At 54.2% G+C, this 24,200-nt stretch overlaps 1 protein-coding gene across 5 annotated transcripts in view; it reads right to left on the bottom strand.

Annotated features, from left to right (window-relative positions):
- The window catches only part of RGS3 (regulator of G-protein signaling 3), an 88,578-nt gene that overhangs the window by 50,673 nt on the left and 13,705 nt on the right, over positions 1-24,200 (bottom strand). For 4 of the 5 annotated variants that reach the window (XM_017835311.1, XM_017835310.1, XM_017835312.1 and 1 more), the window contains 13 exons: positions 23,949-23,999; positions 21,814-21,872; positions 21,030-21,124; positions 20,170-20,238; positions 19,410-19,470; positions 17,230-17,320; positions 16,524-16,591; positions 11,628-11,709; positions 10,837-10,942; positions 10,252-10,588; positions 9,488-9,527; positions 4,120-4,307; positions 2,447-2,530 (listed from right to left, as the gene is read on the bottom strand). In XM_017835311.1, the coding sequence (XP_017690800.1) occupies positions 2,447-2,530; positions 4,120-4,307; positions 9,488-9,527; positions 10,252-10,588; positions 10,837-10,942; positions 11,628-11,709; positions 16,524-16,591; positions 17,230-17,320; positions 19,410-19,470; positions 20,170-20,238; positions 21,030-21,124; positions 21,814-21,872; positions 23,949-23,999 (1,331 nt within the window). Of the gene's footprint in view, positions 1-2,446; positions 2,531-4,119; positions 4,308-9,487; positions 9,528-10,251; positions 10,589-10,836; positions 10,943-11,627; positions 11,710-14,781; positions 15,206-16,523; positions 16,592-17,229; positions 17,321-19,409; positions 19,471-20,169; positions 20,239-21,029; positions 21,125-21,813; positions 21,873-23,948; positions 24,000-24,200 lie in introns of those variants that run through there. The other variant, XM_017835314.1, reaches the window with a different exon arrangement.

The following is a 24,200-nucleotide window of genomic DNA, read 5'->3' as shown; positions in this document are numbered from 1 at the left end:
GGAGGCTCCATTGAGTCCAGGCCATTTGGGGTCTTGCTGGGTCCAGAAGTTCAGGTTCTGCTCTGCTGCAGAAGGGGAGTCTGGCTTTCCAGAGGGACCTGCACTGATTCCTCAAAGCTCCACCAAGCCTGCCATGGCCCTGCCACACACTCAGACACGAGACAGCCTTTCCCAAGGGACACAGTTGATGTCCCAGGAGCTGCTCCACTGCCAGCTCCCGGCCAGGGCTCAGCACCACGGGCTGCTTCCATCCACACGTCTGTTTTTCCACTCTGCTTACTCACCCCCTCCTGCCCTGCCCCTCTGCCAGGCTCACCCAGACACCACAGCCCTGAGGCACCATCATTCCCAAATGCTGTCTCACATTCCTGGCCAGCACCCTGCCCTTTCCTGGCACCAGCTCCAGAGGGAAATTCTCTCCCAGCCTCCCGCTCATCCCGAGGGCATCGTAAGCAAACAGAGTCCTTTCCCTGAGATGTTCTCCCTCTGATCCTACCCACAGCCAGGTCTCTGAGGTGGAGACAGAGCAGAACCTCTCCTCCAAACACTCTTGTCCCGGGGTTTTCCATCACCCCCACACACCCACATGCTCCACCCCGCCTGCAAACAGCGTTAATTATCCATAATTATCCCACATTTGGCTGCTACTGAGATGTCTGACCTGAAAGGAAGCACCTCCAAACCACCCAGGAGAAGCTCCCTGCCTTCAGCTGCCCACTGTATTCCCAAGCCATCCAGCACAGCAGTGCCACACAACCAGGTGCTCCCTGGTTTGCATTCCTGCAGGTGCCCAGAAGGCCCTGGGCAGCAGAGGGCAGCAGGACAGACAGGGGGGTTATTCACAAGTTAGTGCCAAATTTTCTAATCAATCATGTAATTCTTCATGTACTTTGATGTACTTTCATGTACTTTTTGAGAGGGAAAACAAAGTGATGAATTACAGATTGAAAACCAGAGAGAGAGAGGAGTCACTTAACACACTCCTGTACTGGTTTGAACTGGCCAGTGATGGGAGGTGGCTCTGGGGTTCTGCTGTGGGCCACCCACAAGGTGTTACCCAGAAACCAAGATTAGTGAAGTAAAACTTCTTTGGCAGATCTGTGAAGATGACACATTGTTCACTGTAACTAAATTCAACCCAAAATTACTCTGTACAGGGGGGAGATTCCTGAAACAACCCCAAAAGAAACTAGTGAGCAATGCATGGGTGGGCTCTGCCAGCTGCTGCCTCCTCTCTCCCAGACTCCAGGGATTTGCAGGCTTTACAGTTGAACGCAAGTGAAGCCAGCAACAACTGTGATCAACACATCCCAACTCTGACAGTTTGGATGGTGAAAGTTGTCCCACCACAGGTGCAGCATGAAGCCAAAGCTCCACTGATCCCCCAGATTTTTAACAGCCCTATAATAACACGGCAGGAGAGCTGAAGTAAGAAGAGAGGAATTTGGACAGGACATGTGACCTGTTTTAGGAACTAAATTTCAGAAAACCCCTGTAGCAAGTTCTCTGTCTGGTTCTAGTTCTGGGTTGTGGATTCTCCTTCCCTAGGGATGTTCCAAAGCCATCTGTGCCCAATCCTGAGTGACTGTTCCAGGGGATCCTGCCTGAGCAGGGAGATGGGACTGGATGACCTCCAGTGGTCCCTTCCAGCCTGAACCATTCTGTCCTTTGATTCTCTAAACTGGTACAAAATATCTTTCAACTCCCTCCTCCTGAGTCTGCTGGGCTGTCACTGACATGTATTTGCCACGTGCAGTTTCCTCTCTGGGAGCCCAAAGGAAGACAAGAACAAAAGTTGATTTCTAGTACATAAGAGTTTTGATATTTATTTAGTTTATCCCACAATAAACCAGCTACAAGTTTTTCCAAGTCTCATATTAATATAATTACTGCACAATTAAATATTTCCCTTCTCAGTGCAATGAGATGTCTCTTCCAGTCCCTTCTCAAAGTCACATCCAGTGCCTAAAGGGGCTCCAGAAGAGCTGGAGAGGGACTTTGGACAAGGGACTGGAGGGACAGGACAAGAGAGAATGGCTTCCCACTGCCAGAGGGCAGGGTTAGATGGGATATTGGGAAGGAATTGTTCCCTATGAGGGTGGGGAGGCCCTGGCACAGGTTGCCCAGAGAAGCTGTGGCTGCCCCATCCCTGGAAGTGTCCAAGGCCAGGTTGGACAGGGCTTGGAGTACCCTGGGCTGGTGGAAGGTGTCNAGGTTGCCCAGAGAAGCTGTGGCTGCCCCATCCCTGGAAGTGTCCAAGGCCAGGTTGGACAGGGCTTGGAGTACCCTGGGCTGGTGGAAGGTGTCCCTGCCCATAGCAGGGGGTGGGATAGGATGAGCTTTAAGATCCCTTCCAACTCAAACCATTGTGATTCTATGGTTCAGTCTCCTACATCAGACTGCAGGAGAGCAGGTTTAGAAAGCTCAGACAGCATGAAAACCTTACCTCTGTAGTCCTGTTCCTGCTCTCGTGAAGAAGCAGCTCCTCCGACAGAAGCAGAGTCCGGGCTGGGTTGCAGAGATCAAGGGGCTGTGTTTGAGAGGGAAAAAAAAGAAAAGAAAATGAAAGAAACAGTCAAACCTTCCACTGACAGCGTGGTTTGCCAGAATAACTTTCCACCCACCAAACCCACTTGGTCTTCACTTCAGGCTGTAACTCATTCAGGGAGAAGCCACCCCACACTGAGGTCACAAGGACACGAAGTCTGCAGTCCAGCTACATGAGAAAACAAAGCCTTCCACTCACACCCACGTCAGCCCCAGCTGTAAAAAGACAACCAGCCCTTGCCTCTGTACAGGGACTGCTCTGCAAGGCACGGGGTGCTTACGGGTGTTTTTCAGCAGGAAACACAACCACAGTGGTGGCACAGCAGGTTCTCACGTCCCTCAGACACGAATATTTGTGATGTTAGGGATTATTCTTGCAGTAAATTAAAGCAAATTTAAGATTCCAGTCCCTTCTCATGCCACGGAGAGCTCCCCATCCACCACCTTTTCTGTGGAATGGTGGAGGAAGGGACAGGTTCAGGTGTCCTGAGGGCAGAACAAACCCGGCACAACCAGCCTGGGACCACCCTCAGGAGCAGCACAGACAGTGGGAACAGGGCCTGAAGCATGAGACAGTGCCAAGTGAAAACCAGCTCCTGAAGTGGCAGAAACCCCTCAGTCTCCATCCAAGACAAGTTTTGGGAGCAAGGAGGCAGAAGTGCCAGTTGTGTTCCCACCAAAGGCAAAGCACGCCCAGCCAAGGCTGGTGAACACACTGGTGCCAACATGAGCGGCCACCCCGGTGCCACTGGGAGGATGGAGGTGAGCACAAACCTGCCCCAGCCCCAGCCCAGCCCCACACTGCCCCAGGGAACCCACTGCCTCAGGCTGGAGTGACAGGAAACACAGGCCATGGTTTCAGCCCAAAGGAAGTCACCAGTGTGAGCTGAGGTGACAGTGCCACTGCTGGTGCCAGGGGAGGATGGAGCCCTGACAGCTCAGAGATGAAGGGATTCATCAGCAACATATGAAAACATATGAGTTAGATGAGTTTTCTTGGGGTTCTGGCCATACAAAGGACAAGATAAAAGACACAGAGGGAATTTTAGAGCCACTACCTCCAAATTCAGGGCTGTTTTCTGAAAACAGCTCATGGAACAGGGGAAGTAGAAAATTCCCTGTCAAACCATAACTGCACACTAACACATCCTTGTCCACGACTTTAGTGCTGGCCACCAGCTAAACTAAAACCTCTTCATCTGCACACTCTGACAGCACAAAGAACGCTTGGGAAGGAACCACATTGATCTGCAGTCACAGAGTTGGGTGCTGAAGCTCAGAAGCCAGGATACCCTCTCCTGACTGAAGCTAGCACTGAGAACCAGATCTGAAAGCTAAAAAGGGAAAAAACTCCAACAGAGAATCAGTTGGGCAGCACACAGTTCCCTTTGGGACAGTCCCCAGCACTGTGCTCAGCACAGCCAGCTCCAGAGGAGAGCTGAGCACGACAGGGATCCGTGCACTCATGGAAGATACTGCTGGAAAGAGATCCACCTTGCAGGGCAGCCTGGACCCCACGTGCCCTGCTGGGCCCTGATCCCATCAGTGACACCTCATTCCAGCTGCACTCACCTGCACAAAGATGGGGAACACCAGCACTTTGGGGGCCAGGGTCACGTAGGTGCCGTATGAGTGTGGGATGTGGGGTCTCACTATGGTGCAGTTCTGGTAGTTCCCGTAGCTCTTCATGGACTGCACAGTCTTCATCAGCCTGGATTTCCTCCCAGACCCCGTGTGGGATTTCCCTTTAGAAGCATTCCCTGGATGGACAGCAGAGACAGAGAGAAACTCAGAATGAGGAGGGAGCTCCTGCATCGCTCTGCCCGCTGCCAGCTCGGGGTCTGCTCTCCCAGGCTGGAGGAGGGCATGGCAAACCTACAGGGAAGAGCTGGAGCCAAGAGCTGCAGGGAGAGCCATCACTCTGCTATCAAAGTGTCCCAGGGATTCATGAAATAACAGCACTGATTTCATTTTTCCTTGTGCAAAACGACATGTCCCTTTGCATTTCTGCTCAAGAGTTGCTCAGTCGCTGGACCAAGGAGTTCCCTGGATCCCACCAAGGAGTTCCCTGGATCCCACCAGCAGCACAGACACGTCTGTGAACGTGCAAACAAGACCCCAGGGAAGGCACAGCAAGCTCTGCTTTAGGCCAGCACATCCCACCAAATGTTCTCCTCCTCTACTCTGCCCTCCTGAGACCCCCCTTCAGAGCTGCTTCCAGTTCTGGGGTCTCCAACACAAGGAGGATGTGAAGCTGCTGGAGCAAATCCAAAAGAGGCCACAAAGGTGCTCAAAAGGGCTGGAGCCCCTTTGCTCTGGAGCCAGGCTGGGAGAGCTGGGGGGGTTCACCTGGAGAAGAGAAGGATCCAGGGAGACCTGAGAGCCCCTTCCAGTGCCTAAAGGGGCTCCAGGAGAGCTGGAGAGGGACTGGGACAAGGGATGGAGGGACAGGACAAGGGGGAATGGCTTCCCACTGCCAGAGGGCAGGGTTAGATGGGATATTGGGAAGGAATTCTTCCCTGTGCAGGTGGTGAGGCCCTGGCACAGGTTGCCCAGAGAAGCTGTGGCTGCCCCATCCCTGGAAGTGTCCAAGGGCAGGTTGGACAGGGCTTGGAGCACCCTGGGCTAGTGGGAGGTGTTCCTGCCCATGGGTGGGACTGGATGGGTTTAAGATTCCTCCCAGCCCAAACCAGTGTGTGATTCTGTGATGATCTGTCTCTGGGCACACACTGACTCCTGCACAGCTTTGGGATCCAGTGCTTTGGAGGAAGAGATGTGGAACTGATACACACACCTCCCTCTGCAACACGCAAAGTACAAATTAAGAAATACAGAACAAACCCAAACATGACTTTAAACGGATATTTTGGAATCACAGGGGCACTGAGGAGCTTCCCACCATTGGGGAATATCTGCCTGCACCACTGAACTATGACCCTCCTTTTCAGGGAGGGGAAAACTATCCAGGGTGGGGGGAAAAAGAAGAAAAACTCTGGAAATTTAAACATCAGAACATTTTTATCCACACAAGCCTTGACTGCTCTGGACTCTGGGCATGGGAGTTTGCAGAGTGCAGGAATGTCATGACATAGGGCACTGGCTGGTGGGTTAATCACAAGATACTGAGATTGGAGGTGTCAGAGAAAGGACATTCATGCCCATGGGATCAGTCCATGCCTTTCCAAACTGCTCCCAGGGATGTGATGGTTATTCAGACATGGGGTGTATTTATAAAGGATGACCTCACTGTGCATGAGGCTGTCACGCCATCCACTGTTTTTCAGCATCATATTTTGGTGCTGGAAACAGTCCGAGCAGCCTGACTGGTGTTTCACCCTGTCCCTGTTCCCTGCACAGAGCTGTTCTCCTCACTGAGAGCAGGGATTACACAGAAGATTTCCTCTGCAGTCCCACCTCAGCTGGTCCAGCAGAGCTGTGACCCTTCCCAGCAAGCCAACACCAGCTTCCACATCTGCCAGTCTGCATCACTAGAGGCCAGGAGACACAAGGTGAGATGTCAAACCAGGACCAGAATCTTTCAAGAAATTGATAATCCTGTGATTAATTGCATTACTGATAATCATCAACAATTTTTCTTGTGCCCTTCTTGCTGCTGCAGGGCTGAGTCCTTCTGTGCCCCACTGCTGTCCCAGTTCCTGCTCTGTAGGATTCCCAAGCCCTTTCCTCCAGCCCAGAGGAATGGATGGAATGCCTTTGAATACATCCAGCAAGTTTCCACCAACTTTTTTGTGAGACCCCACCTGCAGAGCCACCTCCAGTTCTGGGGACCCCAATACAAGAAGGATGTGAAGCTGTTGGAACAAATCCAGAAGAGACCACAAAGGTGCTCAAAAGGGCTGGAGCCCCTCTACTCTGGAGACAGGCTGGGAGAGCTGGGGGGGTTCACCTGGAGAACAGAAGGATCCAGGGAGACCTGAGAGCCCCTTCCAGGGCCTAAAGGGGCTCCAGGAGAGCTGGAGAGAAACTTGGGACAAGGGATGGAGGGACAGGACAAGGGGGAATGGCTTCCCACTGCCAGAGGGCAGGGTTAGATGGGATATTGGGAAGAAATTGTTGGCTGTGAGGGTGGGGAGGCCCCGGCACAGGTTGCCCAGAGAAGCTGTGGCTGCCCCATCCCTGGAAGTGTCCAAGGCCAGGCTGGACGGGGCTTAGAGCAACCTGGGCTAGTGGAAGGTGTCCCTGCCCATGGCAGGGGTGAGACTGGGTGATCTTCAGGGTCTTTTCCAACCCATACCAGCCTGGGGTTCTATGATGACATTGTCAGTCCAGCCCTGGGACATGGGGAGCTCTGGAGATGCTTTGCCTGGACTGAACCTCCCCTTTTCCCAGCAGGGATGAGGTGACAGTGTCAGTCCTGGGAGCTGGTCCTGCAGGCACAGCTGGCCCTGAGCACCCAAAGGCTTTGGGGGGAGATCTGCTGTGCCAAGGACAGCTTTGTGTGTCTTCCTCCCCAAATCCATCCCATTTAGCCAGGATGAGGCCAAAACATGGGATCAGAAGCAGTGAGGAGCTGCCAAGCTGCTGCCCATGAGGCTGCTCTGCTCTCAGATGTGCTGTGAAATATTTCCTATTAATGGTTTTAATCCTTCAGGCCCAGGGGCATCAACTTTCTCTAGTGACCCCAAATACAGTTTTGGCCATGCCTGATGTCCCCAGGCCCACAGTGCACATCTCTACTGCCATACATGGACCTCCATCACCACAGCAGAGGGACTTACCCTGCTGTGGAGAGAAAACAGGACAGGTCTGTGTTCTCCCAGAGCCCTTAACCCCAGACCACGTCCTGCTGGGCACCAGCAACCTGTGCTCTGTCCTAAAACTGACAGACAACAACTCCAACAGGAACTGGACGTCTCTCTAACCAAAAATTCATGTCTTTTTCAAAAGAAGCCCCACTGACAAATCAAAATCAAAATATTTCCTTCCTCCCTCCCTCCTGAAGCTGATGAACTGAGCCAGCTCAAGTCCTGCAGGCAGCCCCCTCCACTTGGATTTAACACATCCAGGTGAGAAGCTGCAGCTTCTCTCCCACAGGGATGTCTCGGGAACAGGTATGAGCAGCTCCTGCAGCTCCCTCTACCCAGCAGAGACCTCCAGCATCTCTCCCTCCTTCCTTCTCTCCCTCCCTCCCTGCAGCCAGCCAGGAGCTCCTGCTCCCACCACAGCAGCTTTCTGCCCTTTTCTGGGATACCCAGAACCTTCCCAAGCAGAAATGAGCCAAAACACTCCTGAACATGGCTCAGGGCAGATAAGGTCTCGTCCAAAGCAAATAAATGAGCCTGCCCACCATTACATATTCTATTAAGTATTAGGAAATAGTGCATTTTCTCTCAGATAAAGGCAGCAGAGCCAGCCAGCACTGGGGTGGGAAGCCAGCCTGGCTGTTTACTGCTGGCTTTAGCAGCTGCCTTTGCAGGGGGGGGCCCTGGTGACCTAAAAGGTTGTTTCCACCTCTGAGTGCATTAATCCTGACATTTTCCCTTTTCCCTTTTTCATGGTTGCACTGCCAGATAAAAATCAAAGCACAAGAGACAGCTCAACACAGGGCAGGTACAATCTGTCTGGGCTGTTCAGGATCTGTTTTTCCTCTTGTCCCTAAATCACCTCACTTTATCAGAGGAATTCATCACCTGAACGAGTCCTGGCTTTGCATCCAGCCTGCCCCAAGTGTCAGCTCCTGTCACACTTCATCCCTGCCCAGGTTAACTAACACCTTCCTCCTTTTGAAGACTTAACATTAAATAACTAAAAACAATACATAAAAAGTCCAAAAATTCTTATGGGAAGAAGCCCAAGTCTTTCAAATCACACCCCACTGTAAGAACAAGGCCCCATAGTCCAGCTCATCTTTTCACAGGATCCACAATCAGCAGGAAAGAGCTGCAATTATCCATGGAACAAAACATCCCTTGCAGTTGAGTGTGGAAAATTCTCCTGGCTGCAGAGCTCCAGGGCTGGGAGCACCCAGGGCACACTTTGGACCCACACTGCTCCCTCCTGCTGCTCAGCACCCCCACCATGGCTTTGGCAGCCCCACACTTTGTTTTCTAAGGACACTGCCCCACAAGGGCAGCACAAAGTTTTCCAGCTGTGCCCTCACCAGAGAGGGACTGCTGAGGGACAGACACTCGTGCAAGATCCCAACGAGAAGCTCAGCTCTCCCACGGACATGCAGCTCATCCCAACAGGCCAGGGTGCAAGCACAGCCTCCCAAAACCCCCAAATCAATGAGCTGACAACAGGTATTTCCACACGGACCTGGATTCCTGCAGTGCCCAGCCCTGACACACACCCAGCCCACTCTTCCCACAAGTCCAACCACACCTGGTGCTCCAGGAAGAGCCAGCACACCTGTTACAAGTATGTTTTATGCTACGAATTCATGTTTCAAAGGTTTTTTTGAGGAGAGCTGGTCCAGAGACTGACAGAGACCTTGCAGCAGCCCAGGGCATGAGTACTGCCCAAATCTGGCCGAACAGCCTGCTCTCCTGCTTGTGCCAGTCTGAGTCAGAGCCACCCTCATTCCCTCAGGACTGAAGGGAACCTCAAAACAGGGATTAACCCCCCCAAAAAGGCACCACGAATGAGAAGGGAAACACGTCATGGATGGGCCCACAGACACATGTGGGGAACCACAGTTGTCTGCACTTTCACACTTCATGCTTTCACCCTGCCCCTGTTGGAAAGTCCCCACCACCAGCCCTCTGTGAGCTCCCACACACCTTCTCACCAGGAGGTGCTCCCCTCTGGGCTCAGGGAGGGAAGATGACCCTACCCAAAAAGCCCCAGGCTTCTGCTGCTGTCCTAAAAACATGAGGGACCCCATTGCAGGGCTAAAGGCAAGGATTTGACAGTGCCAGAAAGACCTGCTTATCTGCTGGGTGCTCTGAGCAGCATTCCCAGCACATGGACAACTTACCCCCAGTAGTGTCATCCTCTTGATAGACAGGCCTCAGCAGCTGTAAGACACAACCCAGACAGGACACAGTCACCTGCAGCAGGACTGAGGGACAGTTACAACAACCAGCCGCAAATTTTAACACGCCAAACCCAGCCAAGCCAAAGCGCCTCAGAGAGGGCAAAACCATTTCTTTGCCCCGTTGCCAGCAGAAAATGAGACCTGCACTGTGGTCTGTGCAGCAGAAACACTCCCCATATCCTTCCCATACCCCAGGAGTGAGCCCTGAGACAGCAGGCCACACGGAATCATGGAATAACCTGAGCTGGAAGGGACTCACAAGGATCATCCAGTCCAACCTTCAGCCCTGCACAGGCCCATCCCCAAGGGTCACACCCTGTGCCCCAGAGTGTTGTCCAAACCCTCCTGGAGCTCTGGCAGCCTTGGGGCTGTGCCCACTGCCCTGGGGAGCCTGGTCAGTGCCAACCACCCTCTGGGGGAAGAACCTTTCCCTGAGATCCAACCTGACCCTGCCCTGTTACAGCTCCAGCTGCTCCCTCGGGTCCTGTCCCTGCTCACAGGGATCGGAGCTGCCCCTCCCCAGCTCTGCAGTCCCAGTGGGAAATGTTTTAGGAAAACAGTGAAAGCTCCACCAAGGGACACAGGAGTGGCCTGCAAAGCTGGCACACGGCCTTGCAAACACTTAGAGACGACACTGGTAGGACTGAAGCAGGGCCCAGAGAGGCCCCAGCACACACAGAGCCCACGGGGACCCGCAGCCCTACCTGGCTCCCCGGGTTCAGGGGCGTCAGGATGATGTAGTTCTGGTCGGCGGCCGAGGGCACCCGGGACAGGGCTGGCAGGGTGTTCTGGCCCCTCTTGCCCAGCTCGGTGTACCTGTCCCAGCCGTTGAGCAGCAGCCCCTCACTGCTGTCACACAGGACGTGGCAGCTGCGGCGCTGCTCGGCCGCGGGGCCCGCGCTGTTCTTCTCCCGCTTGTGCGGGGGGCACTGCAGGTCGTAGGTGGACTTGCAGGAGGACCTGCGGATCATCCCCTCGGGGCCTGCCTTCACCTGCGGGACCAGCCTCCACACCAGCAGGATGATCTCAGTGGGACAGTTCCTACAAAAGGTGGAGCAGAAGGGAGAGAGGCGCCCACGTCACTCAGACAGTCCTTCCTCCCTGTGCCTCTGCCCCTGTCCTGCACTCCCCAGCCTCTGCATCCTTTCTTCTACTCCAGGGAATCCTTTCCCAGCGTCCTACACCCCTCAGAGCCTTCCCCTTCCTGTAACCACTCGAAGCTCCTGCCCTGAGCTCCCTCAAACCATCTCTCCCAGAGCCCTGCACTGGTGTTTTGGGTGAATACTCACCGGATTTCGTGAGCCAGCTCCACACATTTCCAGTGCTCCACAGGCTGCTCATTCAGCTGCAGCACCGTGTCCAGCTGCTGCAGACCTGCCTTCTCTGCTGGGCCACCTGTGAGAGGCAGACAAATGCCAGTCACCTGCTGGACAGGGAGCTGAGTTTGAGGGGGAGAGGCCCTGGGGCTTGGAGGCATCTCACAGCTTGCACCACTGACTCCTCCAAACCCAATCTGTTGCTCTAACACCTGGAAATGAAGTGGGGCCAGGTAACCTGGAGCTTCACCTTCCAGCACCACACACACACAGAGCACCAGGACAGAGCCACAAATGCTCTCCCAGAGCTATTGCAGGAACTTCCCATGTTTCCTGGGGTGCAGTGGGGAGCACCATGGTACAATGGAGACACCAAGGCCATACCACAGATCCACAGCAAGAGGATCTACTCCAGCAACTTAGGATTCCCACAGTCCTGCTCCCTCTGTGTCCTCTCTGACCCACTTCCATCCCAGATACTTTCCATTGGCCTCCAAACCAACTGGACAGTTTTGAGAGTGGAGAGAGAAGGGAACAAAACCTCTGCAAATTACTGCAAAACCCTGGCAGAATAATGACAGTGTTAACTCAGTGGCCTCTGACCTCTTTAGAGGCAACAGAGAATTCATTAAGTGAAGTTCCTCAGAGGGAACCAGAGTCCTGCAAGGCGTGGGAGCTTTGGAATCCCAATGTGCTCCAGGAAGCAAAGAAGGAGCAGAGTCATTCATTCAAACCAAGAGGGACAAACATGATCTATCTCTTACCAGAGTCCACGGCCTGCACACGGACTGGGGAGTCACAGCAGATGGTGAAACCAAAGCCATCACTCCCTCGAGGGATCGTGATCTGCAGGGAGACACCAGAGCCTGGTCAGTGGGAGAGCAGCTGCTCTGTGTGCTGGGGGAGCACCCCCATCACCCTCACCCACTGCCCCACAGCCTCTGGGAACACAGGAACTGCCACAGTGTCAGGAAGATCTGAAGCCATTAGAGAGTGTCCAAAGGAGGCAACGAGGACGGGGAAGGGCCTTGATTTGAAGCCGGGGGAGGACACTGAGGGCACTTGGGGTGTTCAGCTGGAGAAGAGGAGACTGAGGGGAGAGCTCATGGCAGTTCCAGCTCCCTGGGGAGGGGCAGAGGAGGGGTTGGCCCTGAGCTCTGCTCTGGGGGGACCAGGGACAGCACCCAGGGAATGGCTGGAGCTGTGTCAGGGCAGGGTCAGGTTGGATCTCAGGAAAAGGTTCTTTCCCCAGAGGGTGGTTGGGCACTGACCAGGCTCCCCAGGGCAGTGGGCACAGCACCAAGGCTACCAGAGCTCCAGGAGAGTTTGGATGATCCTCTGGGGCACAGGGGGTGACCCTTGGGGATGGGCCTGTGCAGGGCTGAGAGTTGGACTCACTGATCCCTGTGGGTCCCTTCAAACTCAGCACATTCTGTGATTCTGGGATTTCAAGAAAGAACTGTCCTGGGGAAGGGCTGTCACTGTGTGACCCTCACAAACAATGGGTCTCTCCCTGCTGCAGCCAAGGGGAGGCAGAAAAGGTGCTAAAAAACAATGCCAAATCCAGCCAAAGATCCATGGAATGCCACAAAAGGAGTGTTTGTTGAGCTCACACAAGTCTCTGCTCTCAGCTCTTGCAAGTGTAAGGAAAGGTCTTATAAGCCATTAGGAAGGAAAACCTGGCAGTGTGGCTCTGACTGATTTCTAACACAACTCCTGTAAGCAAGTTACTTGAATGTTTCATTTCCTGTTGGATAATACAGAACAAGCAGTTCTCCTCTGCTCTGGAGGGGACTGTGAGGCTCAGCAAGCTCCTGTCCTCGAGGCATCTGTGCTGGCCCAGGCTGTGTGCATCACCCCCTCCCTGGGCTGAGTGTGTTTTCCCTTGCTGAGTTTGGAGAGGATGGATGCTGTGTTGACTTAGACTCATTTCTCCCCCTGATTCAAGGAGCACTGAGCTTATTAATGAAATTATACTTATTTTTTGACGTTGGCTTCCAGCAGCAGCTCAGCATGACAGATCCTGTAAATACCTGATTAGCCCCCAAGACATTGATCAAGATGCTTGTTTAACTGACAGAGAAAAGAACATTAAAAATCCAACATCTGACCTGTATTATTTTGAGAACAAACAGTCAGAGAGATGAGGAATTCAGCCAAGGGGGAGATCTGGTTCCTTGCTCCTTCACAAATGCAGGGAGCTTTCACTTCCCTGCACCTTGTCCCTGCTCAGCATAAAATCAGGCTTCAAAAGAGAAACTGGCTTTCCCTGGCAAGATTAAAACACAGGTCCAGTCCCACCACGCTGAGTCTTTTTATCTCTGGAGTTTGTTGGATCCTCAAAGAGGTAGCTCTGCACTTTGGAACCAACCTCCCAGCTCAGCCCAACGAGGACTGATCCCTGTGAGTCCCTTCCAGCTCAGGATATTCTGTATTCTATGATTCCACCTCCAGTGCCAAGCACAGGGGATCTGAGCTCTGCAGCAGCTCAGGAGCCAGCCCAGCATCTCTCCCACCACGGAGACTCCACGGGCACTTCCCAGCCCAGGGCTTCCAGGTCTCCCACTTCTCCCTGAGCTGGCTGGCTCTTGTCCCCCACCAATGGAGACCCTTCCCTGTGCCACTAAAGAGCAGCTTCTCCCTGATGGTTCCTTCTCCTCAGTTCCCACCTCCACGGCCATCACAGGCAGCTGATTTTTTGCCCATTTTTACTGCTGTGCACAGAACTAAGAACTCTGAGCACCTGGCACGAGCTGGGAGGTGGGTGGGTGGCAGGTGGGGAAAGACTCCAGCACCACAGAGGCTCATTGTACCCAAACTTTGTCCAAAAATGCAGAAGGAATTGTCAAAATAGAGCCTTGAGAGGGTCTAAGACACAAACCGGAGTCAGTTGTCATTAATACCAGGCAGAGCAACATTCCTGCATGGGATGGTCACTACAGCCCTGGCAAGAATTGGGCACTCTGGGTTAAACTGCTGCTTTTGAAATCCCCAGTGTTCACTGTTTCCCACAGCAGCTTTAGTTTAACCTGAAAGATGAGCACAGGAGTGCAGAGAGAAGTGAACCTGAGCTGGGGATCCCGACCCAGACCACAGAGGGAAAACCTGTTTGAAAGTGCAGGAGATTGGAAAATGCACATGGAAAACCAGCACCTGGCAATGCACACCAGGCAAGAGAGAACTGCAACCAGCTTCTACAGAGCACAGCAAGCTACTCCTCAGAAAGCAAGTTGCTGTTGGCTCCCAAATACACTAAGACAGTTTAAAAAGAGACAGTAGCAGCCTGCCTTTCCTCTGATGAGGGGGAAATTGAGACAACACCTCACAACTCAATTCTGCTACTGTCAGCATGCACAGTAAATGTATTTTTACATTTAAATAAAATATATCCATATCAGAGTTACGTATTTTAATATTATTTTTATATATAAATAAAATATATTCATGTTGGATTTATGTATTTTGATACATACATACTTACACATATACATATGTATGTATGTATATGTGTATATATATACATACATACTTATACATACACATATGTATGTATGTGTATATATATGTACATATATATATATATAAAAATACCCCTCTATCCCCATTTCTCCACTGCAGCAACAGGCAAAGATCAGCCACAGCCACCCATCTGAAGATGCTTTCCTTATATTCCCAATGTTATAATTTGGGAATTATAACAATATACAATTATATCTACACACATTTGTATTAAATATTTATATTAAATATAATTATATATTTTAATATATAAATTATAAGGATAGCAAGTCGACAGCCCAGAAGCAGCACACACAGAGCCCAGCAATGGCAAGAGAAGCCACAGACACTCATAAACTCCTGCAAGGCTCCCAGCCCCACACTCACACTGCCCAGGGACGCTCCCCTGGGGGCACAGACCTGCCTGTATCTGCGCTCCGAGCACACCTTGCACAGTCCATTGAAGCGGTTCATGGCTGGACACCCCAAACCCGCCGTCAGCCCATGAAAATCCAGTTCCCCTGGAGCAGCCACGATCCTGAGCTCCTCGTATCACCCGAGTGTGGAGCGAGCCCCAGTCACACTGGCATGACCGCCCATGGGAACCCAGCTCTGGAGAAGAATGGCAGGAAGCCACCTTTCACCTCCCCGGCCCCTGCCTGGGCCGTGTGCCGCTCCACGATAAGCCAGAGGCTTCCTGAAAACCCTCACTGACAAGGAAGGGAGAGAGTTTTATATTAAAATTCCTGTCAACTATTTAGTATTCCCTAGTCCCCGCTCTGTTGATGTGGCTTTTGTTCCCGTGGCATTCTTCAGCCGCACGGAGCACTTTGTTATTGCAACGTTCTCACAAACACTCGGAGGATGTTTGAGCGGCGTTTCACAGGCACCGGCTGTGGGAGCTTCACTCCATTAAAGAGGCGACTCACACTCATAAAAACATAAGAGGTTTGTGGGGTTTTTTTTATAAAAAAAAAAATAAAAAAAAGAAGCAGAGTTTGTTTTTGAAAGCACAGCCCCAGAGGATACACACATCCCGGCGGCTTTGTGCTCGTACAGTCACGGAGGGGGAAGCAGAGAGGTCAGCTGAACTGCACTCCTGGTGTAATTTGGGAATTAAAGAGCAAGAGAAACTCTCAGCACAGCCACCAGCAGGGCACACAGCAGGGCTCAGCCTGCCTCGTGCAGCCCCACTGCTAGAGTTAGGCACAACTCCTTGGAGATGGGGTTCCAATTCCTTGGAGATGGGGTTCCGACGGAGGAAAAAAACACCTTCCACACTCCTACATGGGGATGGAAAATGGAGAAAAGGCTCGAGGGAACTCAAACCCTGGGTTGCCTCACACTGCAGATGGAGTGGCAGGGACAGGGGAGGCTGGAGAGGGAGCTCAGAAGCCCCAGCATTCCCAGGGGACTCCTAGCATGGAGCCATCAGAGGCACTGCCCGGGCTGCTCCAGGAGCATTGTCCCAGCACTGCCAGGCTGGAGCTGGAGCTGGAAGGAGGATCAGCCTTCCTTCCCAGCCACCACCTTTCAAGTCCGTGGCGACTGCCGGAGAGGAAGGGAGGAGAGGGGCGCTGGCTTTGTTTGTCCTGCTCAGCCCTGCGCAGTAAAACAAATAACTGCAAACGCAGCTGAGGGAAGCACAGAGCGGAATCCGGCCCAGATAAATCACGGGGCCGCCCCAGCCCCATTTCCGATGCAAACCCCGTGTTTGTGTTCCAGTTTCCCATCCTTGCCTTTCCTACAAATCACCGAGGTTCCACCACGGGCCTTTCCCTTCCCAGAGCACACGGCACTGGAAGGAGGAGAGGAGCAGACGCGCCCGGAGACACGGAGCCAGCCAGGGATGATGCCGTGGGCAGGCAGCCTGCCAGCCCCGTCCCACTGTTCCCAGGCGGGTGCCTTGTGTCTGTGTGGGAATATACTGGAAAAACCGGTCCCTGGGGCAATAGGGAGTGTGGGGGTATTACCCCATCACCCACATCCACAGCTGGTGCTGGATGAGGATAACAAATGGCCTGTAACAGCCACAGTGTGACAGGGAGCTGACAGAGCTCACCTTGCCATCACCCTCACTAACACACTGTCCCTTGTCTCTCTTGGAACCCCCCCCCATGCAGGTTCCTGACCCCATGTCTTCACAGTCCTGTCATACCCACCTTCAGCTGCTTCAGGGTGACAGCATCCTGGCTCTCCTGAGCTGCACTCTGACTTCCCAGTACCGGCTCTGAAATAGAAAATAAAAGATTAAAAAAAAGGGAAAGGCCTCATCAGCATGGTGGCACATATCTCCTGACAATCCCTGTCCTTCCACACTGCACCTACACACTCCATGTAAGATCTTTACATAGGGACATCCCCTCCAGGCAGCTCCAGGGTGCTTACACACCAGGGATAGGCACTGCTGTCCCACCCTGTCCTGTGCCAGTCCCTCTTCCCCTCACACCCTGGCAGCACAGCGAGACCAAGGCAGGAGAAAAATCTCCCCATCATCCTGCAGAGCCCAGGACCCAAACAGAGCCTGGCCACAGCACTCAGCCCCAGAGCTGAGGCAGGAGTCAGCCTGAGGAAAGGCCAAGCAAAAGGGAGAGGCATGGCTGGAGTGCTGGGGTCCCCACAGAGCCCCAGGTAAGCAGGAGTGAGGTTGAAGTGCAAAGTAGAACCTGCTAAACCAGGCAGGGTCTCAGCCACAACAGTTTTTGGGATCCCAGTGCCCAGTGAGCACCACAGGGTGAGCAGTGCCCGTGGGGGCACAGGGTGCAGTGGGGCTGGGGCTGCTCCACACAGCACGGGGTCAGACACAAGGCTAACTCCTCTTCCAAGCCTTGCCAACACTCCCTGTGACATTCCTGTGGGGAGACACACCTGTGCTCTGCTTCAGCCGCCTCATGGCCACCTTCAGGTGCTTGGTCCTGCCCAGGTCCTCCCCGAGGAGGTAGTACCAGCCACTGATCTCCTGGGGGAGGGAAGAAGCTGTGGGTGCAGGGGCAGATTTCACCCCCATTTCACTCAGCCCCCACCCCCAGAGGGTCCTGGTGCAGGAGCTGCCCCAGGAGCACTCACAGCACACAGAGGTTCTCACACACAGACACACAGCCCAGAGTCCTTCTCCCAGGACACAGCAACAGCCAAAATTCCAGCCTCCCTGCAAGGAGGGATCAAGCATCGCTGAAGCAACAAGCTTCCAGCTTTTTAGAGGGGGACAAAGTGCAGAAAAACAGCTGGTCTCCAGTAAAACTGTCCCTCTGGTGTCTGCAGCAGGCAGCAGTGTCACAGGCAGGACACAGCTCCAGCCATGTCACCACAGGAGGATGCCCACAGCAGCCCTCAGGTGCTCTGCAGTGGGATCCCTTTGCCCCTGGCCCACCCAAGAGGACAGGGCTGACCTCGGTGATCCCTCACCCCTCTCCCACAGCGCTGCCACTGTCTCCCAGGGGGACCAATCCCAGGAGTCAGACAGGGTTGCAAGAAGGTCCCAGAGGAAGGGGCCCAGTTTAAAGTGAGCATTTTGAATCCACAACAAGGAAACTGAGGAAAGGGAGGTGAGGGGGGATATCCAGCATCATGCAGCACCCAGGGGGCAGGGCCAGCCCATCTCAGCCCTGCTGAGGTCCAGGAGCTCCACGTGCCCCCAGCAGCCTCCTCCCACCCCTGTGAGAGCCATGTGTGGGTGCTCTCACAGGGACACTCCACCTGCTCTGCATGCAAGGACACTGTGAAACTCCTGCCCAAATCTGAGAGGGAAGGGACATCTCTGGGGAGGCCAAGTATGACCAGAGCAGAGGCCCCTCCTGGGGGGAGTTGCAGTTCAGAGCTGTTCTGCCTCATTATGTTCACTGCCATAAGAAAGCTGCACCTCACTTGTCCACATTTCAGGTCTCACATTTCACTTGTCTCACCCTCTCCTCAGGTCACTGCCACCAGCAGCTCTTTTTTAGCTCCTGCATAGCTCCTGCTATGAAGAGAATTTCCACATCCCAGGTGGGGAAATCTAAAAAACCAAAAGCATTTGGACAATGCTCTGAGGGACAGGGTGGGATTGTTGGGGTGTCTGTGCAGGGCCAGGACCTGCACTGGATGGTCCTTGTGGGTCCCTTCCAGCTCAGGATGTTCTGTGAGCTCAGGTGATGTATTAACACTTCCATGAAACCCCTCCAGCCTGCTGAGATATTCTGCTGTCCAGATGAATGACCAGGGTTGTCCAGGCACAGAATCCCTACCCGGGATGAAACATTCCCACGTTTTGTGGGTGGTTGGGAGCCATTTGCCGGTAGGCTGCCCGAGGAAAACCTGCCGTGAGAGCTGTACTGGCGAGCAGCAGCCAGGCTGGGGCAGCAGCACCGTGACCAAACCCGCAGAGACACCGATTCCGGCGCAGAATTTCTCCAGGAACAGCTGAAACCTCCGAGTCTGCCCTCTGCCCACCGCCGGTGAGCACAGGGAATGGGGCAGATTCCTCCTTGGAGGAATCACAGAATCACAGAATGTGCTGAGTTGGAGGGGACCCACAAGAATCAGCGAGTCCAACTCTCAGCCCTGCACAGGCCCATCCCCAAGGGTCACACCCTGTGCCCCAGAGGATCATCCAAACTCTCCTGGAGCTCTGGCAGCCTTGGGGCTGTGCCCACTGCCCTGGGGAGCCTGGTCAGTGCCCAACCACCCTCTGGGGGAAGAACCACATGTCAGATGTGACCCAGGCCAGGCTGAGAAAGGCTGGCCCCACCTGCCCCAGGCAGCCCTTCTGGACACTGGGCAGGCAGCACGTGTTGGGGTCACTTCTCTGCCCCCCCAGTTCTGCTCTGTGTCCCTGCAGAAGGGAGTGACAGTCCCCTGTCCCAGGATCACTCCTCTAACAGCCCCCCATCCCTGCCCCCAGCAGTCACACTGACACCAGTCTCACAAAGGCCATTCACACTGGGAATGGGACCAGGGAACTCCCTGAGAACCTTCTCCCATGCTGGGAGAAGCCTGCTCCTGCTCCTGGGGTGCACTGCATCCACCCACTGACCCCAGAGAGCCAGACCTCAGCCCCACACATGACATACCTTGTCCAGGGACAGGAGTGACTTCACACCAAAGCTCATGCAGCCAATCAGTTCACTCTGCCTGTGGGAGAGCCAGGGACCATCAGCACACACTTGTTGAAGCACCAGATCCCCCCTTGCACCCCTTTTCACAAACATCCCTGCCCATGCCAGGAGCCAGGCAGTGCCCAGGACATGCCTCCAGCTCCATACTTTGGGCAGGCCTGGTGTAACCACATGGATCAGCTGCAGCAGGGCAAGGGAGGGCTGGGCCAGAGCACCCTGGTCACCTCCGGCCTGCCTGGTGGAGCAGGAGCTGGGCTGAGGAGGCAGCTGGCACAGCCTGCAAGGTGCCAGACCCCCTAGTGCTGGGATTTCCCCTCACTGCATTGCCCAGAGGGAGGGAAGGTCCCAGCCCAGGGCCAAGCTCCAGCTCCCCTTGGCTTTGGCCAGCAGTGCAGGCACGAGTGGCTGCAGGGGTTTTAAAAGCTGGCCCAGCCAGTGGCTATCAAGCAGCAGCAATGGCAAGGTGACAAGGGCAGGATTTGCTCTCTGACAGCCTGTCCATGGGGAGATGCTCACCAGCAGCAGCTGCCCACGAGCGTGACCTGGGCCAGGGTGTCCCTGGTGTCCCCCTCCTGCAGGGCACCCTGCGGGCAGGGCCAGCCCTCGAGGCCCAGGGCACTGCAGGAGCTCAGGGTGGGTGGCAGAGCAGATGGCAGGTTCTCTGCCACACCAGCCCCATCTGACAGAGATCACACAGCAGCTGGCAGCCCCCTACCTGGAATTTCTCTCTCTGTTCCAGACTGTGACCAGGAGACGTTTCTGCTCATCCTCCTCCTGCACTGGGCTGTAACAAGCAGAGGGGACAGTCCATGAGCACAGACCTTCCCCAGGAGCACCCAGCAAGGTCCTCCAGTCTCTGCACAGAGCACTGCAGCACCACCCCAAACAGCAACCTCCTCCAACAGCCACTGCTGCACTAATTCACTCATCCCTGACAGTGCAAAGGGATGTGACCCCTCCTGGGCAGGCACTGGGGACACCACTCAAGTGGTTTAAGGGGAAAAATAGTCTTGCAGAAAGACACACATCCAACATCAACAGGTAAATGGAAGGGACAAGCCACAGTTCATGCTCTGAAACAACCACCCTGTGCCAAATTAAACACTGCATGTGGGTCAGAGGTCTGGCCAGCTCCACCAAAACACTAAGTCATGCAGATCCTTTCCCATGCAGAGACATGCTAGAGTTTAAGGAAATCCTTTTACCTTCCTCATTCATACTGGTGCCCCCACTACTGCAGGTGCAAGGTCTGGGAAATGGAGCCCAACTCCTGCCCAGCAAGAAAGTCCGACCCTGCTGTGTGCTGGCAGCTCTGCGAGCCTCCACACAGCTCTGCCCAAAAGTTCAAGGCATTTCAGCTACAAAAACCAGCAGAATAATGTCTGTCACTCCTCATCTCAGCAGCAGAGCTGCTCATGCATGAGGAGTGTTTATTGTAGAGCACAATGCAAAAGCAAACACGGGGTCTTGGCACGGAGAGGGAGCCCCGGGACAGCGGCCACGTGGGTGCCCACGGCTCAGAGTGAACCCGGCACTGAGGGGTGGGGAGAGCTCCCCCTGCCCTGTCATACTCACAAAACAAAGTGCTCATGGAAGACGGGATTTTTGCTGTCTGGCACAGTCTTGGTCTTTTGCCTGCATTTCCAGTCAGCATCTGGCACGATGGACATCTTCAGGAGGAAAACAAGCAGTGTGTTAACACTCCCAAAGCAAGCACTGGCATCAGCTGCCAGCTCTGCTGCTGCCGTGGCAGGAGACTGGCACAGCCACTGCCATGGATGGCTGAGCCTCAGAGATCCAGCTGAGCCGGTGCTGAGGGGTGGTTTGGATCACTTCACCCTTATGCCTGTCAAGTAACTGTGTTACACAACTGCCCAGGGCAGGGGAGGGAAGGAAGAGAGCAGAAAAATCAAGGACTGGTGCACACAAGTGTTGCTGGCTGGTCTCTGACTTGCACCCCCTCTTTGGGTTGATGTTTCCTGCACTGAGCTCACTGGGTGGGAGCCTGCCAAGGTGACCTCTGAGAGAGCCCAGAGCCACACTGTGCTGGCCAAACATTTATCCCCACCAGTCTCTGGGCACCCAGTGGGATGTTCTTGCAATGAATGGCTGACACAGCCCTCAGCAGGGTCCTGTCCTGCAGTTTTCCACTCCATGCAGACACTATGCCAACAAAACCCATGAGCCACCCAGCACTGGGCAAGAGCCCAGCCACCCCCCTGCAAGCTGGGGGTGCTCATCCAGAGCAGGACAGAGGGGGAAAGGGAAGGGACAAACAGCCCAGAGCATGCTTGGAGGAATCAACCACAAAATGCCAAAAAGCACAAAGCTCCCAGAGTAGAGCCCCAGGAGAACCCACCTTCACGTAGGAGTCACACGCACGGCACTCGCTGCCCATCAGGCCTTTTGCTTCCATGACTGGAAAGGAAATGAAATGGTCACATCCCAGAGCAGCAGGGAAGGCATCCTCACAGTCCACAGCCCTCTGCTCACAGGGTGCTCCCTCCTTGTGGGGCCAAACCTTCCTCCCACGCAGCAGCCTCCCCAGCTCCCTGCCCTCGCTGGGCACCCCCAGACAGGGGATGGGGGTTATTGCATTTTTGCTCTAACACAGCCCTGCTATAAATACAGGCACCTGAGGGCGAGGGCAGCAGCAGATGCAGTTCAGCATCAGGATGGTAAATTGCATTCCCTCTGCCTGACTTCCCCCAGCTCTGGGCTCCCACCCCGGAGCCAAACGTGTCATCAAGTTAAACATCAGCAGCCGCATCCTGACACAGCCCCGGCCCTGCACAGGGACCCCTCGGCTGCCTGGGGGCAGGAGATGGCCAGCAGGGTCTGGATGGCACAGGATGGGCTGTCGGGATGAGGCCAAGCTCCCTCCTAATGAGCCCAGCAAGGCAGCAGTGACTTTGCCTCTGTCAGAGATTGTGCTCCTAATAAACAGAACCCCCAGTGCACCAGGGGAAAGGGGTTCTGCAAGACCCTCTGGGGCTTCAGGGAGTAGTTTGAAAGGTTCCTTCAGGGCAGGCTGCACCAAGGGCTTCCTCCTCCAGCCAGACCTGCTTTGGGGTTAAAGATGTTGGGGTGCAGAATCAAGATGGGTCACCCCACATCCCCCAGCCTCCTCCTGCCTGCACTGAGTATCCTGAGCATCCATCATGTGCAGCCCTAGATCTTGAGGCTCCCTTGCCCCTTTGCTGGACCTTTTCCCTCTTCCCAGACCCTCTTTTGGAGTCAGCAGCAGAACGGGACAGTGACTCACACCCAGCTCGTGCTAGGGCTGCTCCAGGTGGAGGGACTTGGGGTAAAGCCTGTGCCAGACCCTCAGACCCACACACAGCTCAGAGGGGGAGGGGAAAACCAAAAAATAAATAAAAATAAATAATCCCACCACATTTTCATGCAGTTTCTCCTTTACAAACGTGCCTGCACAGCCAAAAAGGGCAGCAGGCACAAACCTCAGGCCATCCCTGTCCCCTCTTCATCCCACCCAGGAAGGGAAGAGGCTGAAATGTAAGGTGGGATGTTCCTCAAGAGAATTCCTTTTCCATCCCCTCCTTCCCTGCCACAAAGGTCTCTGGGACAGGGGGGACTTCCCCCCCCCCAAAGCATGGTCATCCCCAAGGGCACTGGGATCCCCAGGGTCCTGCTTTCCCCTTTCAGAGAACCCAAATCCAGGCCAGCAATGAGCCTGTTCTGTTCACAGGGAGGGAATTTTTACTCTGACCATTTCAAACTCTTGGCTTTTTCCTTGATTCTTTAACCATGACCCTGAAGCCCTGACAAGCTCTGGTAGAAAGAGCTCAGTGCCAGGAGTGCAGGACACACACGGCCTTCTCTACAGAAGCAGTCTTAGCTTGGGCTCCCCAGGGCTTCCAGAGAGGTTTTTCCCAAAGAAAAGAGCAAGTTGTGACACTCCCATTGGCCTCTCTGATGATCACCATCAAAGCTGCAGTGACAGTGCCCTGGGACTGCCCAGGGCTGACCAGTGTCCCAGGTGCTGCATTGCACTGAGTCCCCAGTGGGACATGACATGGCTTGAGGGACACCAACCCCAGCCTGTGCAGGGGAAATACTTTTGTTGAAGAAACATTGTTGGTGCTAAAAACTGCAGCCTTTGGAGGTAACAGAACGGTCTGGAAATCCCAGCAAATGTGGCCAAAGTAAAAGAGGTTTCAGGAGAGACAATGCATTTGAGATTTTCTTTTCCAAATGATATTTGCCTGTTTTATCTTCATATGGAATTAGAGAAAAATAATTGATGCACATGGGTGCAAAACACAGTGTTCACCCCAAAATGAAGGTCTCCAGAAATTTCAGTTTGGCCTCTACATCAAACAGCTCCCAGTTGTGCCACTATACACAGAGCTGTCCCCAACAGCTGCCATGGAGCTCCAAAGAGCTTGAAGAAAGGCCATGGAAGTGCTGTCCCCATCACCAGCCACCCCTGGCTCTGGGACCCCCCTGGGATGCTCCCAGGGGGACACTCACCGTGCAGCACCAGCGTCCGGCCCCGCATCTCGATGGACAACTTCAGCTGGCCTGGGGGAGAGAGGAGAGGCTGAAGGAGACAGGGCTCACCCACCCCACTGCCCCAAGGCTCACACAGGGCCAAACATATCCTGCTTCCCCACTCCAGGCCCAGGGAGCTGAGGGGAAACATCCCACTTCATGGAGGTTTAGGTTGGATCTCAGGGAAAGGTTCTTCCCCCAGAGGGTGGTTGGCACTGACCAGGCTCCCCA

The sequence above is a fragment of the Lepidothrix coronata genome, unplaced genomic scaffold, assembly GCF_001604755.1.
Source record: "Lepidothrix coronata isolate B3197 unplaced genomic scaffold, Lepidothrix_coronata-1.0 Scaffold254, whole genome shotgun sequence".
Classification (NCBI taxonomy): domain Eukaryota; kingdom Metazoa; phylum Chordata; class Aves; order Passeriformes; family Pipridae; genus Lepidothrix; species Lepidothrix coronata.
The sequence above is the reverse complement of the archived record's forward strand: the minus strand, read 5'-3'. Positions and strand labels throughout refer to the sequence as shown.